The 16027-nt window shown below is 35.1% G+C and overlaps 1 protein-coding gene across 1 annotated transcript; it reads right to left on the reverse strand.

The window, feature by feature from the left end:
• Positions 1-728: 728 nt before the first annotated feature.
• LOC125682230 (uncharacterized) lies at positions 729-15185 on the reverse strand. The gene is made up of 6 exons (XM_056153780.1): positions 15062-15185; positions 8961-9059; positions 8506-8649; positions 7976-8290; positions 7640-7744; positions 729-7269 (listed from the first exon to the last, which is right to left on the reverse strand). The coding sequence occupies exons 3-6, from the start codon at positions 8623-8625 to the stop codon at positions 7180-7182; spliced, it is 630 nt and encodes a 209-aa protein (XP_056009755.1). The 5' UTR covers positions 8626-8649; positions 8961-9059; positions 15062-15185; the 3' UTR covers positions 729-7179.
• Between the last annotated feature and the right edge of the window lie 842 nt (positions 15186-16027).

Below are 16027 nucleotides of genomic sequence, written 5' to 3' on the forward strand. Positions count from 1 at the left end.
TTGATGAAATCCTCCAACTTCGGTTAGAAACAATTGTTTATTGGACTAAATCCACTCCTTTCATAGATATGGTCCCCATCCCCACCACTCTGTTTTTACACTTCGATATTTAAAACGGAGTGGGGGGAGGAAGACCGGGAACCAGACTAGGCTTTTAAACCACACCAAGATTACCTTTCCCTACTCAAGAGCCTATTTTACGTCCAGAGGAATTATAAAATTTTCATCTTCTATCAACTATTCATGTTTTTGATAAATGAAGACTAGTTTGGTCGTCTTTTCGTTATTTCGAGACGAAAAGTAGCTAATTATCGTTTTGTCGTCTTTTCGTTTTGTCGTCTTTTCGCCTCGAAAAGACGACACAATGCCAAGCGAAAAGACAACAAATTAGGTCGCTAATTTGCGGGTTTAATTTGTCGTCTTTTCGCTTACATTTCGTCGTCTTTTCGTTCTGTCGTCTTGTCATCTTTCGTTATTTTGAAAAGATGACAAATTGTAAAGTGGCACAAATCAGCCACCATACTTATTGTTTATTATGAATAGGTACAATAATCAACGAGGCTTGCATTGACTGGCTACCCTACAACATGGCTACGCCATTGGAAGCTGTGAGGTTTCACTTAGTGTGCGGCTTTATTGAATGTATGAAGGCATCTCTGGACACAATGTATGATATATATGAAAGATTATTTTGAGCATTGGTATTTTTTTGTACTTGAATGTAATTATTCAATTTTATTCCAACCATGTGTGTAGGTGAACAACTGTAAATAGATAATATGTATACGGTGTGACCGTTGGACCGAGCGAAGGATGTAATTGTCATTGGAGAGTCCCAAGTGGTAATCATAATTCCGTCAAGTACGGTAGATTATGATTCATTAAAAATATATATATTTTTAATGAAATTTTCCTTGCGCTAAAAACCCAGTAAGATCTCAATATTCAAGGGGTTTATATGGGGAGAACAGTTTTACAGGATCCGCCTATTCATTGAACGCGGGAAATAAAACGCAAGGCGACGTCAACTGTGCATTGTGACGTCACATTTAGCCTCGACTTTTTTTTCTTTTTCAAAGCAAACAATTATAAACAACAATAATACATTCCGTATGCAATGAAAAAGGCCGTTATAAAACTAAACAAAATTAACCAATAAATTCAAAATGGTAAAAAAGTAACCGTAATTTTATCGTATATTCTTATTCAAAGAAACTCATGAACTCGTTCATCTATTTAGTCGTATTATGGTGTTATATGTAATTATTTGCTAAAACCTGCAATAATGATTATTATACTATTCATTCTGAACAAATTGGGTGTTTAAATTACGAAGTGCACGTCAGAGTCTTCTATTATTGGCATTCAAAATAAAACACGAATAACTCTTGAAGCAGGTAATGAAAAAATAAATGGCGGCGCCCATATGGATCACGAAAATTTAAGTGAACGTACATAGAGATTATCTCTTTTTCTTTTGCTGAATTTGACTTTTTTCTTTTACATACGTGTTACCTTTAGAGCCTTGCTTCGCTCGTTATAAAAATGTCAAAATGAAAACAATTCTTAACTGACACGGCCCGGGCCTGCAAAGTTTTGTTGATAGAACTTTTTCACACATTTTAAAAATGCATGGCAACTAGGCTACAAATCTACAGATATTTCAGTAGTCCTGCCTTTATAAATCGGAACAATGAGCCCACGTTTTACTGCGGGAGAAAATACAAAACTTACTCTAAAGCGCTTTCCAAGGGTAAGAAGAGGAATGCAACGTATCTCTGATGCAAGATTCCATGCGAGATACGTAGTTTATCCAGTTTTCTTCTGATCTGATTACCATGTAGACTTGTGTATCGTCCGCGTTGCAATGGTACTTCATACCACGGCGATGATGTATTGTTCCTATGGGTCTTACGAAAAGACAATATGATTTGGGTCCCAAAACAGATCCCTTGGGAACACCAAAAGGTAACTGACGGGTATCTTGTGTAATAGGTCCAATGGAAACACATTGGTTTTTAAATAAATTCTGCTTCATAAGAATATAAAGACATGTCAGCTAACAACGGAGCACAGTTCGTGCCCATGGGAATTCCAACAGACTGTTGGAAGACCTGATCACCAAAGGCCACAAAGATATTGTCAATGAGGAACTCTAGCATATTTTTTTAAATTTCAACTTAAGAGTACTTGTGCATGGAACCAGAGAGGTGTTTTTAAAAAAGTATTTTTTTTGGATGACTGATCACTAGATACGAATATTTCCGTTTTCCTTTTTTGGTAAAGAAGCAACTGTCTATGATGTCATAAAATCTAGTCTTTAATTTATTACGAGGAATGGTCGTGTAAAGTGTTGAAAATCATACGTTTTGATGTTGTTGATAAGAGAAACGTTTTGCGATTTCAAATTTACTAAGAGTTCTTTAGAATTTTTTAGAATCCACATTTGATTTACACCACTTCTGGCATATGTTGTGGTGCAGTACGTTTGAAGTTTCTCCTTCACAGCTGTGTAATACAGACCTTCCAGTTGAATTCTAGAGATTTTCTGGAACGTTTTACACGAAGATACATGCACTGTTCGTTATCTTCACCTTTCATGCACCGCATCCTCTGATTTTGCCAAACTAATCAAATCTCCTTTGAAATCGGAGAGGTCTTTCTGTTATTTCTCTAGGGTTTCATCTCTTATATTTTGTGCAGCTTCAAGTTCAGTAACCCTTTTGAGTAGTTCTTGTACCTTAAACCGTACTTCAGCAATAGACGTTTTGGAGATATTCAGCTTATTATGCCGATATATATACGACGACGTCAGCGAGTTTGACAATTTTACGTTAGCAACTGACGAATGATATACGTATCACTGATGTAGTATCAGAATGACTTTGTGGACAATGTCTTGAAACATACCTATTTTATTAACCAAATACATTCTCTTTTGACCTACATATTTTTCACCTTTCTATGAGTTTAGCAACATAATACTATTCGACGTTAGCTTCGTAACCGAGACATTGCGAGTTCGAGTCCCACTTGTGCCACAGGGGGGGGGGGGGGGTTCAAACCTAAGACGTAAACATACGTAGTGACTGCGTCTTCGCCAAACGCTCAGCATTTAGAAGTGAGAATCATGGGTCTTTCAGATATGACCTTAAAAACGGAGGTCCCCTGTCACGGCAGGTGTTAGCTGTTAGAACCCTAACGGTTACTACCGTGAGTGCTAAGCATGTTTAGATTTATGGTTCTTTATCTATGTACAACTGATAACGTCTTAATTTGTGTGCAATATTCTGTTTGAGGAATGTCAAGTTAAAGGTGTGAGAGGGGTTGATTATACAAAATAATTACCGTTTATTCAAGACATGCTTTAAAAAATTACAAAGTTTAACTACAAGTAAAATTTTCGAAAAATATCTGATCACTTTCAAAAAGACACATGCACATCTTCAATGTGACCATACCAACTGTATAAAGTTTGAGGAATGTCAAATTAAAGGTCCGAGAGGAGTTGATTACACAAAATAGGTACCCTATTACAGGGACACCCGGCATTCACCATACTATAAGTCAGATGCACGATGTGCAACCTGGCCGAAAATCGAAAACTTTAATATGATGATTTACTTCCCTCTCAGCAATGTAACGTACTGTTAAGGAGGTACGCTACACCAGAGAAATTTGATGTAGATGAAAAGTGGAGAATATGTACAACAATATTTTGAAGTTGATAATTTTCAAATTTACTTTATTTTGTCAAAAAATACAGTTTTAGTAGAAGGTAATCTGAAAAAAATTTAAAACCCCTGCTGGACTCGAACCTGCGACCTACAGTTCATCAGTCTGTATTCTAACCTACTGAGCTACTCGGCTAGGTATTTAAATGGAAAAGGAAAAGTCCAATATTGCTGATATCGATTTTTTCATCCATGTTTTTAAAGGAAGTCAGCCATTATGACGATGTAGAGTACTACCTTAATGCTAGTGATGTAGTAGTTGGGGTTGCTTTATTTCAAGACCATCATATCGTCGCGACAATGTCAGGGGTGTGATGTTTCCTCTTTTCAGAGGAAATCTTCCGATTGGCTCAATTTTCACCCCCCCCCCCCAATGAAACACGCTGGGTATCATCTAAAGTTACTGAAATTTATATTTTTCCAGGTAGGATAAGGTGTTTTCCGTCCTTTTTTTTTTTTTTATTTTTTTTTTACCAATTTTCCTCTGATTTCTGCAATGTAGATAGAGTTGTTTCTCTTGTTTTGACCCTTTATTTAAATGTCAACAAAACCCTAACCCTAACCCAAACCCCTTTCCTTTAAGCATGAAATATCAAGCAAGAATTAAAGACTCCCATGATGAAGTTTATTGTTACAAGAGTATCATAATGATATTAAGCATATCAAAATACTATTGCAAATGCCTAGTCAAAAGTATCATGAATATATCCTGTACATGTTATTCGGTGTCAATTTTGTTGCATCGATTTCATGTACATGCGTTAAAGTCTTGAATTTATTTTTTAAATTAAGTTTTCATTGTCATTCATACATTTTAAGGGAGAAGATGTTGTGTAGTACATATATACTAAATATTGACACATTTGACTTTGCTTTTGATTATCTGGAAAAGACGTTCCATTCTTATGACGACGATTCGGGAGAATTCAAAAGAAAGATGGTGAAATTACCTGTTTTAACATGTAATGTATATTTTCTTGAAAGATTTTTCTCGTCTAAATGATAGAGTGTCACAGGAACCATTTACTATAGTTTTCAAAACAGTTCTAGACTTTCGACTAAGCAATGGCCCCTAAATGTTGATTGTGGTATGGTAATTTCATATCGCTTCAACAGCCTCGATACACTACATGTACTTTACATAGTTATGATACACATCGAATGAAAGACCAATTCAGGTGCAACAGGAAGGAATAAAACGCACCAGATCGAGATTCTACGGAAGCCGATAGGTGCCAGGGTATAGAATTAATATTTATTTAACTGGCGGCCGCCACTTATTATCTGGCGGCCGCCATATAAATTAACTGGCGGCCGCCAGTTATTTTATCTGGCGGCCGCCACTTAATTTACATATGGCGGCTGCCAATTGCATAAACAATGTAATTCGTATCGCTGAGGGATTATTTTGGAAAGATTTAGAATAGTACGCAAACACGCAGCATCGTTTTTCAAGATGTATAGGTATAGTCGGAGGAGAAATTGTCTTCTACAATTGTTGACAAGCAGAAAAGGAACCTAAAATGTCTCTTTTGTCCAAACTTCGAACTCCTAAATTGGAGGGATGGGGCTCCGTTCATCCTTCAATTGATCAGTTCATTCATTATTACATTTTTAACATTCATTACTACCACTAAAAGAGTGGGGGTGGGGGCCAATCCGCCAATTAACCTTATTTCACATGTGAAAATAATTTAGTTTGCATGTGAAAATAATAATTGTTTTCTTATATAGTCCTGATTTGAATTTATAAGACATTAAAGGCTGAATGACGACGGTTTTTCATTGACAAACTTCTGTCGTAGAAAGATGGAAAATGTTCAGATTACAAGTTATACCTTCTGTGTTTTCCTTTTGTTGAGTGTAAGACATAGAATTGTATTGAAAATAATTGGGCAACAGGCTTGCCTGACATTTTTCTGCTCAGATACACAGCTGAGCTGGCTCTGGCTGTTGCAACCAGTTTTTAAACGTTTGAGGTGTCCTTTTAGATGTCACAATCGCCGCTGCACGCGCACTGACCCTCCAGTGAATAAGTAGTGTTATGAAGCCTTTGCGTTTGTTTAGATTATATAGGGACCATAACTAGACAATATAATAAAATAATTTAGCTACCTGCAGAGGAGCGCAATATTCATTGAGCCCTAAGGGCCAGATAAATAGTGTACTTCAAGGAATGCTAAATCATCAATTTGATCAACCCCCCCACTCAACTCCAGCAATATTTTTTTGTTTTATGATTCAATAACTAAACGATACAAACTCACTAAGCAATTGCTTCAAGATATCGTGCAGGTGAACGCAACTTAGTAAGATTTCTACAATGTTGGATATCATCCAATGAAAGTGATTTTTTCTTCAATTTCAATCTAACATTTATTAAAAATCGAGCAGCGCTCAAGGTCCCCCGCCAAGGAGCATAACATAGAGAAGCAATGTTTTGTAATTTTCTTATCGGTGAGTATAACTGGAAATAGAAAAAAATAACAAACAAAATAAATCCCATCAAAATGGGATGGAAAATAAAAATTTCCCACTTGGCAAAAGGTTTGATGTACAAAATTCTATTTTTAGTAACGGTGACCTTGACCTTTGATCTTCGGACTTCAAAATGGTTAGGATCCTTCCCCTTCCCTATCCCTCTCATCTATATAAGTTTCCTTTAAATCGAATCAGGGAAACTAAAGTTAGGAATGACGGAACTTCGGAATGACAGAATGACGAAACCCTGGATTCTATAGCCCCCCGCTTTCGCGAAAGGCGGGGGACAACAAGCATTCTGAGAGTATAAGTCCCCTATTGGTAAGTGTCTGCTTCCCCTCAAAAATTAAAAAGGCCATAATTCTGTCAAAAATCATCCACGCCGAACAAAATGCAAATTTGATCTGTAACTCATTAAGGTACACCTGCATATTAAAAATCAGCTCAATATCGACAAGAGAAAAAGTGTGGAAAACAAAGTGGGACAGACTGACAGAGGGAGAGAAGGACTTGACAGAGGGAGAGAAGGACTTGACAGAGGGAGAGAAGGACTTGACAGAGGGAGAGAAGGACTTGACAGACGAGGAGAAAACCTATGGTCTTTTGGTTTATTGGTAGGGGACTAAGAAGAACTGTGATCTTATACAAGATAATTCAAGCCATATGCAAATAAACTGTATACCAGGATACTTATTGGAGTGTGTGATATTGAGACAATGAATTTGCAGTAAATGGTATATTATTTTCACCCTACCTCCTAAAAATGTTGAATCAAATAAGTTGGTCATATGAAGTTTGACAATATATCCCATAGTTTTTGTGTACCATTTAAAGTAACACAGTACCCTCCTATCATGTCTATTATGTATGTTAGGGTATGCCTTGCTAGGACATTTTGACACCGTCAGACCATATATCAATCCATATCTGGAAACTACATGTCCATGTAGCTAATAATAAATGATTAAGAATTTAAACGTACACATGCAGAATCATGTATAGGTTCTAATCGTTTCTGTCTTTTGGTTATAACTGGCATGTCCTCCATTTGATCCTGAAATTAGTACATGTATTTATTATTTTCTGAAGTAATTGTATAAATATTTAATCCTAATTGGAGATTTCAAACTCATAAAATGAAAGTCCCTTTTCTTTCAACTTTATAGGCAGGTCATAAAATTCTTATAACAATCATAGAAATCAGCTGATAATATAAATAAGTTTCAGATATAATATTGGGTGATGTGTATACTCATATCATGAATCACTGATTTGACGAAGTGGAAATTCTGGCACCAAAAAGTTATTTTAAAAAACATGAAGATACGTTAAAATATTTTTACTGCAAATGAAGTGAAAATATTAGACAGGCCATTTTCAAACTTTATCCCAAGCAAAAAATTACTACTGGTACATGTACTCACATGTTCACATTGCTCTTTACACTCGAACAAATGATCTCTCAGTGAGACGATTGGAATCTTCTCTCCACAAACTTTACATACTTCTTTTAGACAAAATTCTGATGGCTATAAATTGTTAACATAAGTAGAGTTAAAAAGATAATTTCAATACTAACAGTAAAAACCCTGTGTTACTTTTTTAAACATTTAGGTTCTTAAAGTTAAAATAGTTTTAATTCTTGTTTCCTTATTTTTTCCTAACTGAACTGTGATATTATATTTTTCATACCTGAAAAATGATCTTGAATAAAAATTTAATGAGTGCATTAGAATTAAAAAGATACCTAATTAGCATACCTCACTTCTTTCTACTGCATCCAAAGACAACTGTGCCTGTAATGGCCTAATATAGCAAATTGCAGAGCCAAGTCCACTTTCATCTGACAGATAGTGGGTAGTGTACCCACAACTTGGAATTGATATGGTCTCCAAAAGAGTTCTGGATGAGGAACGCATCAACTCGTATCCCCCACCATCCTTTAATTTTGGATAATGCTCCAACAAAGCATCTCTTAAATACTCTGCATCCTTGTTCTTTACTAGAGCAAGTTTCTTCTCCCCCAGACCTGTTTCAATCAGTATCCTTTTCATTGGTTTGTCTGGTACCTCATCCTGACAGGAGCAATACAATTATATAAAAGGAAAAAGTTATTTTATAATACCATTTAAAGTATGGTGTTTTTCATTATTTCATACAATGAGCAAGTGGGGATAGGAAAATCTATTTTTATTTTATAAATGTATAGTATGTGTCATTAGGTTAAAAAAATCAAATACTGACTGTTATGTAAGTTCAGTTTGATTTTGCTCAAAATTTATAAATTTACCTCATTAGGACCTCCAAGACAACAAAATTTGTAAGTCCAAGTGGTCTTAAAAGTATGTCTTTGGAATTTTGTCTGAGGCCTTCTGTAGGCAGTCAAGTTGGTATTGTATGGTGCAAACATAGTTCGTATTGTGGCTGCAACATTCTGTGTCCAAAAAAATTCTTCTTTAATTTTGTTTCAGGCAATTTTCAATGCATAGCTAATTGAAGAGATTGTGCAGAACCTGCATCATACAAAATTTTTAAACGTTTCATTAAAAACTGCTCATTAAAAGTGTTGACAGAGACATATGGACAATGATTCCTACAGGGCTTCCAAACTTCTGGCCCAAATTATATTGTCTCATATAACCTTGTTTTGACCATATTGTATTTTGAAGCTATTTTTTTTAAAAATTGCATTCTATGCAGAAACTGCAAAAAATATGAATACTAGTCATGCTAGTAGAAACGTACATGACTTATCTTGGTCAACCTTATGTCTGTTGAAGAGTTGACTTTTGAGCTTGGGCCATCTTTAAAATAATGTATGTTTACCCTCTCCTGACTCAGAATCTTTAAAAAAAAATGAGTCAGGAGGTAGGAGGGTATTTTTTTTTACCTAAAAAATTTCAAGAATAATGTTGAATATTCAAAATCTATAAAAATTAATGGTTTTAATGAAATTAAAATGCTTGTTTACAGGATGAAAAAAAAACTTTCCAGTCGGGCCACTTTTAGCCAGCCGGTTGGGAGAGGGCAAAGAAACAATTTTTTACAGATGATCTGGTTGGTTTAAAGTGCTTATATAATGTACTAGCTGAAATAGTCGATTGATCTATGGTCAAACCTGTATTCGTACCGTTTGTTGCCAATCATGGAAATATTTTTACTTTCACAATGAATATTACACAGTGTAATTTGATCTAACATTTTAAGAAACTTCGACTATTTCGATTTTACAATCGATTGTATGCTGCCGATTCAATTCAATAATCGATAGTAACTTTGGTCCGATTTTACAACACTAATTAATGGAAACCTTTTAATGGGATCATTCTTTTTACACATCATCCTCAGATGAGAAATAATGTGAAATTTAAAAGAAAATATACATACACATAGAATAGAACCCCATATTATGCAGTACAATTAAGCGCACATGATAGGCCCTAAACATGATAGTTACTTTAAGTTGGGTTAAATATTACTGTAGGCAGGTAGTAACGACAACAGCCGAGTCCGATTAAACGCGCCGCCTATGTGCCACTGTGTATTACCGCTTCACTTCAAAACAGGTTTAACGGTATAACCATTGTGTAAATAAAATATTTTCAAGAAAATAAATATTATTAAAGATTATCCAAATGTAAGTTTTGGAAGAAATATAAATTAACTCGTTACATGAATTGAAAGTACAGTATGAAATTATATGAACTTGTACCGGAAACAAGAAAATATGGAGGTCGCCATCACAAACAACTTGATCACTGGCACATGGATTTTTCGGTTTTTCATCATTAAAAGAAGAATCATTTTATGTACTACCTTGGGTTGAAGATCAGAAATTTCTAGACCAAAGAATACATCCGGAGGCTGGAAGGACGAGAACATTTTTAATGTAAGCTCTTATGTAAATTTTGGTTAAGTTCATTTGTCGTTTTTCAAATCAATTAGACAATCCGAATAAAATGGCATACTTTCTCTATATAGAATATTCATTTCTGCATTGAATATTGTTTATTTAACTTCAAATCATGCTTGCGTCGAAGGGCGCACATTTTCTGAAACCACGATGTGACATTTGCGCGGGAAGAGTTATCTCCCGCTCGCACTTTTCTGCGTCTTATAAAATGGAGGAAATTCGATCTATTTCATTATGATAAGAATAAGAATAGTACTTTCTTAAATTTTATAGAACAAAAGGGCAAATACAATGGCATATAAGTAAAATAGCATAATATTAGCTAAATATTTGGGGGGGGGGGGAGATCCATTAATTTCTTTTCAAGGGGAATTTTACAGGAGTTCAGATCCATTGGCATTGTCTGAATCGGACAGCGATACCGTCATCACTTGCCCTTGTGAGAATGATTGTGAAAGCCCACCACCACAAGCACAACCCCTTAGTCTTGCGTGGTTTGATGATTTGCCTTCCTCACAGTCCTTTCAACAGTCACAATCACTATTTAGTGACCACGACAGTGATGTAACCCTGCCACCATCAGAAACTGAGCTTGCTCAGACTAATGTCTGTGAGACTGAGAGTGATCGTGGTGATATTGAATGGACAGTATGTATACTTATGATACTATAGTACTGCCATTTATTTTTTGTGGAAATGATGGATGATAACAATGATAACGCGACTTCAATAAATTTTGAATACATTTTTATCTTTTCCTATTTCCTAACAATAATATATGAATAAAAATTTTCCTTTTTCAGTCAAGCCCTGTGTTTGGAAAATCAATCTTTAAAAAAAGACGGATTGATCTGGTATGTATAAACTATGCAAACTTTTATAATTGCAGAACACTGGTAGCAATAACCTTTGTGATAATGTATATATATACACACACACACACACACACATATATATATATATATTATGTGTGTGCCTAATATATTGACAATTAGTGAAGCTAATAAATATATAGAACTTGCAAACACCAACCATATATCCGTGTACGCATTGCATGAAAGTGATTTTCTACTGAAAATAAAGGTTGCATCTAATTTATTCTTCAAGTAACACCTAGTGAAATTCTCCTTTCTTTCTTTTGATAAATGTTTGTTAATGTACATGTGTTTCTGAATAATTGATATTTTTTTCTCAGTAGATGTTCTCTTTTATGCTCTTGCATGTAGCTTGCATACTAGTAGTGAATGCTTTTGTAGTTGTATGCTTTCATATTTCATTTAATCATTAATCACAGGAATATAATACAGATACTGGCACACAAACAGATCTGAACTGTGTCGGTAACAGTGGAAAGAGGCTATTTAGTAGATGTATAGAATTGGAGGAAGAACTATGTAAGGAACATTCATACATACTTGAGAACACTCTAAGGGATGATGATACCCCAGTTTACGTAGAGACACATACCCAGACTATAGAATCAGGAGAGTTATTAAAACACACTTCAGTGGGAACTGATGGTACAGATCTCTTTGTCTGTTTACTATACACTGAAAATTTGCTGTCGGATACATACAATACAAACGGAGTTAAAGAATCTTTTACCCAAACTTTGATTACCAAAAATGGAAATAACTAATGAAACTCTAATCGAAAAATTGTCTCGTACAAATTTGAAAAAATGTGCTGAATGGTTGTATGAGCAACATGATTTACCAGAAAAGGCCAGTTACAGAGCTTATGAACATTTAGTGAAACAAACTCAAGCAAAATACAAGCTTCTAAATAAGAGTAAACACAGAGCGGAAGGAGAAAACAATTTGAAATTTTTTTTAAAGACTGAAATAAAATTTTCATCCCAAACCACGCATTTACAGAAACCCAAACAGTTATCTCCACTAGAACATGATCATTGTAGTGAAGTAGTAGAAAGCCTGGGATCAGAAAATGCGAAGTTAAAAGAAAAAATTACCTCTCTGCAAAAAGAAAAAACAGATTTAGAAGTTAATCTGCAAAAACTAAGACGAAGTAGAACTCCCAAATCCAAAGTTATCCAATTGAGAACAGAAACTAAAAATTTACAGAAAATGAATGAAGTTTTAAACAAAAGAATACAAGTTAAAAACTCTATTCTCCGTTCCATTCTATTACAAAACAAGAGACAGCAAGGAAAAATTGAAAAACTTGCAAATGAAAAGTTGTTACTAGAGGCAAGTAATCTTGACCTCAGAGAAAGTCTATCAAGAAAGGACAATGAAATAGATACATTATTGCAAGACCTGAATACTTCTAATACAGATTTGAAGGATGTTTGTGAAGAAAGAGATTGGTTGGCAGAGATAACAGACAGAGTAACAGACACTGTGTCATTCTTTGATGAAAATGAAAAAAAAATACAGTGTAGAGTTGAGAAATTGTATCTATTCTTTACTGCAGTTACATGTAAGTTCACAGGCATGTGCGCAAGTAACTGAGTCTGTATTATCACTTGTCAATATGAAAGCTAACAAACTGCCATCCCCTTCAACTGTACAAAATATGAACATTGAACAACTTATACTTGCACAGAAACAATTAAGTGAAAGTCTTCCAAACGCAGAAAACTTGACCTTATACACAGACGAGACCACAACATATGGTACCAAGTATGGTGGATATCATTTATCTGACAGCGAGGGGCGGATGTATGTATTGGGCTTGCGCCAACTTTTGACAAAATCTGGAAGAGACACTCTCTCAGTATTTCAAGATCTTCTCAAAGACATTGATGATAGATCAGAAAAGACCAATCTCGCATCAAAGAAAATTTTGTTAAAAATAACAGCAACAATGAGCGACAGGGCAAGTACAGAACCAGTGCTCGAGCTGGGCTTCGCCATTTTCGCCAATGGCGAATTTTTTTCAAAATTGGCGAAAAAAAATTTAAAGTGGCGAAAATCCCTTTTTGCAATAAATTGTATTTTAAAATCTGTCTTGTGTTTTCCTTTGTCAGTGACACATTATCGTCAGTTTGTTTATGCAGTCAAAATTTGTTTATTAAGTCAACGCGTGCGACCGGAAATCTCGCGTCGCTCCAGTGCACACAGAGCTGGTCACGAAGGCCAGATAATAGCCTCAGGTAATGTATGGCTGCAAAAAAGTCGGTGATTATGTAATAAAGTACATCGGACAGTTGTGTACCCAGCTGTGGTCAATTGTAACATTTAAAGTCTTATTCATTATTGTGTTATCATCTCCACATTAATGTCAATTCTTAACCACAGAACCGACCGGTAATTAAATTGGCCGTATTATTCACAGGTGCTTGTGGACAGGACTTCCGGTACCCCCCTTCTTTTATTTTTAAATGTTCAATTCCTTGGGTATTTCGGACGTATTTTTGATAAAATATGTAACTTCAGAGTTTATCTATTTCAATGGAATACACAAATCTCGCATAGAAATCGTTTTAAAAAATGTCATATCACCGATCATAATATATTATGATCGGTGATATGACATTTTTAATCTGTCTTTGGTTACTTAGACCAATTGATGAGAAAATTTATCTGTTCTAGCTGCAGAAGCCTACATCATGTTTACATCTAATAAAACAAAACAATGGTTAGAAGCAAAATCAGAAGAGGATAAAAAATCTCTGGTAGCAGATGCAATGAGAAATGTTCCAAATATGCGGGAAGCATTTAGAGAGAAAAGAGAAGAAATTCATAGAAAACAGAAATCTGCTCTTCTCGAAAAAATGAGGAAAGAAGAGGAGAGGGAAACAAAAAGACTAGCAAGACTTGAGAAATTTACAGATAAAATAATCTATTTTCGTTTATGGCAGAATGAAGAGGAGGTAGATGGAGCCTTAGCTAGTTTACAGTATGTTACTGAAAGGAAGGAGGCTTTAAAGGCCCAGCTTAATTTCAGACGCTATGTTTTGAAGCAAAAACCACCCAAAGAAGGGTTTGAAAATGTTTACAATTTTTCATTCAAGGAGAATGGAAGAATTAAACAATGTAGTGAAGAACAATTAGTAGCAAATTTGAAACAATTGGTCCATCATGCTTTTACTATGCCTGTTAAAGAACCAAATCCAGAACACAGTCCCATTCTTGTAGGGAAACATGTTCAGCACAAATTTCTTGCTTCTGATGCTTGTGAGAAGTGGTGGAGGGGTAAAGTTGTTTCACAAGTGAGTCAACATTGCTGTATAATTAGAGGTTTTCTACTCCTGACTAACACATCCATCTTGTGATCATTCTGTATCATTATGCATATACCGGTACTGAAATATAATCTCATGAAATATGTTTATGAATATGCATGTAAGCATGTCCCGCTTAAACATCGATTGCTCTTCTGAAATAATTGTGAATATATTTATTGATACTTATGATTTTAGTTCAACAACAATAGAAGGATCCTAATGGTGTCTCTTTATTTTCAAAGGTTCCAGGATATCCTTCTTGGTACAACATTGTGTACAATGGCGATGAAGCAGTATACACATATCAACTACTACAAGATTGGGAGAAGGGGAACTTGAAAATAAATGTTTTAAAAGAATAAAGTTTCTTAAAACTGTATGTTTTGCTCTTAAATTTACTAAGACATGATAACTTCTGTGATACTGACTCCAATCTTACCCTGTTTCCTGTGTTGGGTATTGATTTACCAATTACTGAATTTTGGTATCGTGGCAGTTTGACCATTGATGTTTATAAAATGCTATAACTTTTTAACCACTCAAGCTATCTTAATGATTTTTGCACTGATGAACTGCATTTAAAAAGACCTTTCTAATGATACCAAACATGTAGATATTTGCTTCATATAAAAAATCTACCTGTTTTCATTACAGGTAGGTAGCTATTTATACCTACGTTGGTAGAAATAGTCTTTTGACTGGACCTGTTTAACAGATGACTTTAAACAACGCCGTACTTACTTTTTCTCCTTTGTTCTGCTGTTCCCGAGCAGGGCCAGGAGTGTCGACGTCTGGATTTACTCTCTCAAGTTCACCTACAGCCTTCTTTAGGAGGTCCGCAGCTTTTGGATACTGAGATTCCGCGCTTTTTTTCCTCTACTCGGAACTCCTCGTATCGTCCACTGAATCGAGGTCGACAATGCGCTTGCCAATCTTAATTCTCGAAAATGTTCGGAAGTTTCCGCCTATTTCCCATATATGGTCTTGTCAAAATTCGACAAACATGTAGACTTGTCAAATGTGTGTGTGGTTTATTCAGAGCACATGTAGAGAGATGGCAGATTTATTAACAAGACATTCAGTGTAACATCATTTTTACTTTCAGCATACGAAATGTTCAAGTGATATTAAAAGGGGCAAAATTCAAGGGTACATTCTGAAGTATGCATGCCTGAGTAGCAAAGTTAACAGGATCAAAAATACACAAACTCATAGTTAAAACTCGCAGTCAACACAGCTGTGTGTTCGAAACTACAAGTTTAGGTGTGGAAATTACCTACTTACATGTCTAGACTATGAAAGTAACATGATTGCAAGCTCGGATTTACAAAGTTACAAGTTTGGATTTTTGAACACGATTACCCTCCATATTTTGAAACACCATGCAGTACTCAAAATTACAATAAACATATCGTACAGTAGTAAATCATTCTAAAAGCTTTGGATAAATAAATATAGAATGCCTTTTCTTTACGTGAATGTGCGTACATTTGCAATAAATATGTCAAAACTATACAAAAACGCGGAGAAATATTTCATCTATTATCTAGATCTATTGATGAAACGAAATAAGCAAAGGGTATAAAATCTATACCATTCACACTTACTTCAAGCAAAATGCAAATACATAAATGCTACTGTACGTATAAAGAAGACATGGTCATGTACGCTCGTCATGAAAAAGCATCGAATGCGGATGACTATTTA

The sequence above is a fragment of the Ostrea edulis genome, chromosome 2 (genome assembly GCF_947568905.1).
Source record: "Ostrea edulis chromosome 2, xbOstEdul1.1, whole genome shotgun sequence".
NCBI classification, from domain to species: domain Eukaryota; kingdom Metazoa; phylum Mollusca; class Bivalvia; order Ostreida; family Ostreidae; genus Ostrea; species Ostrea edulis.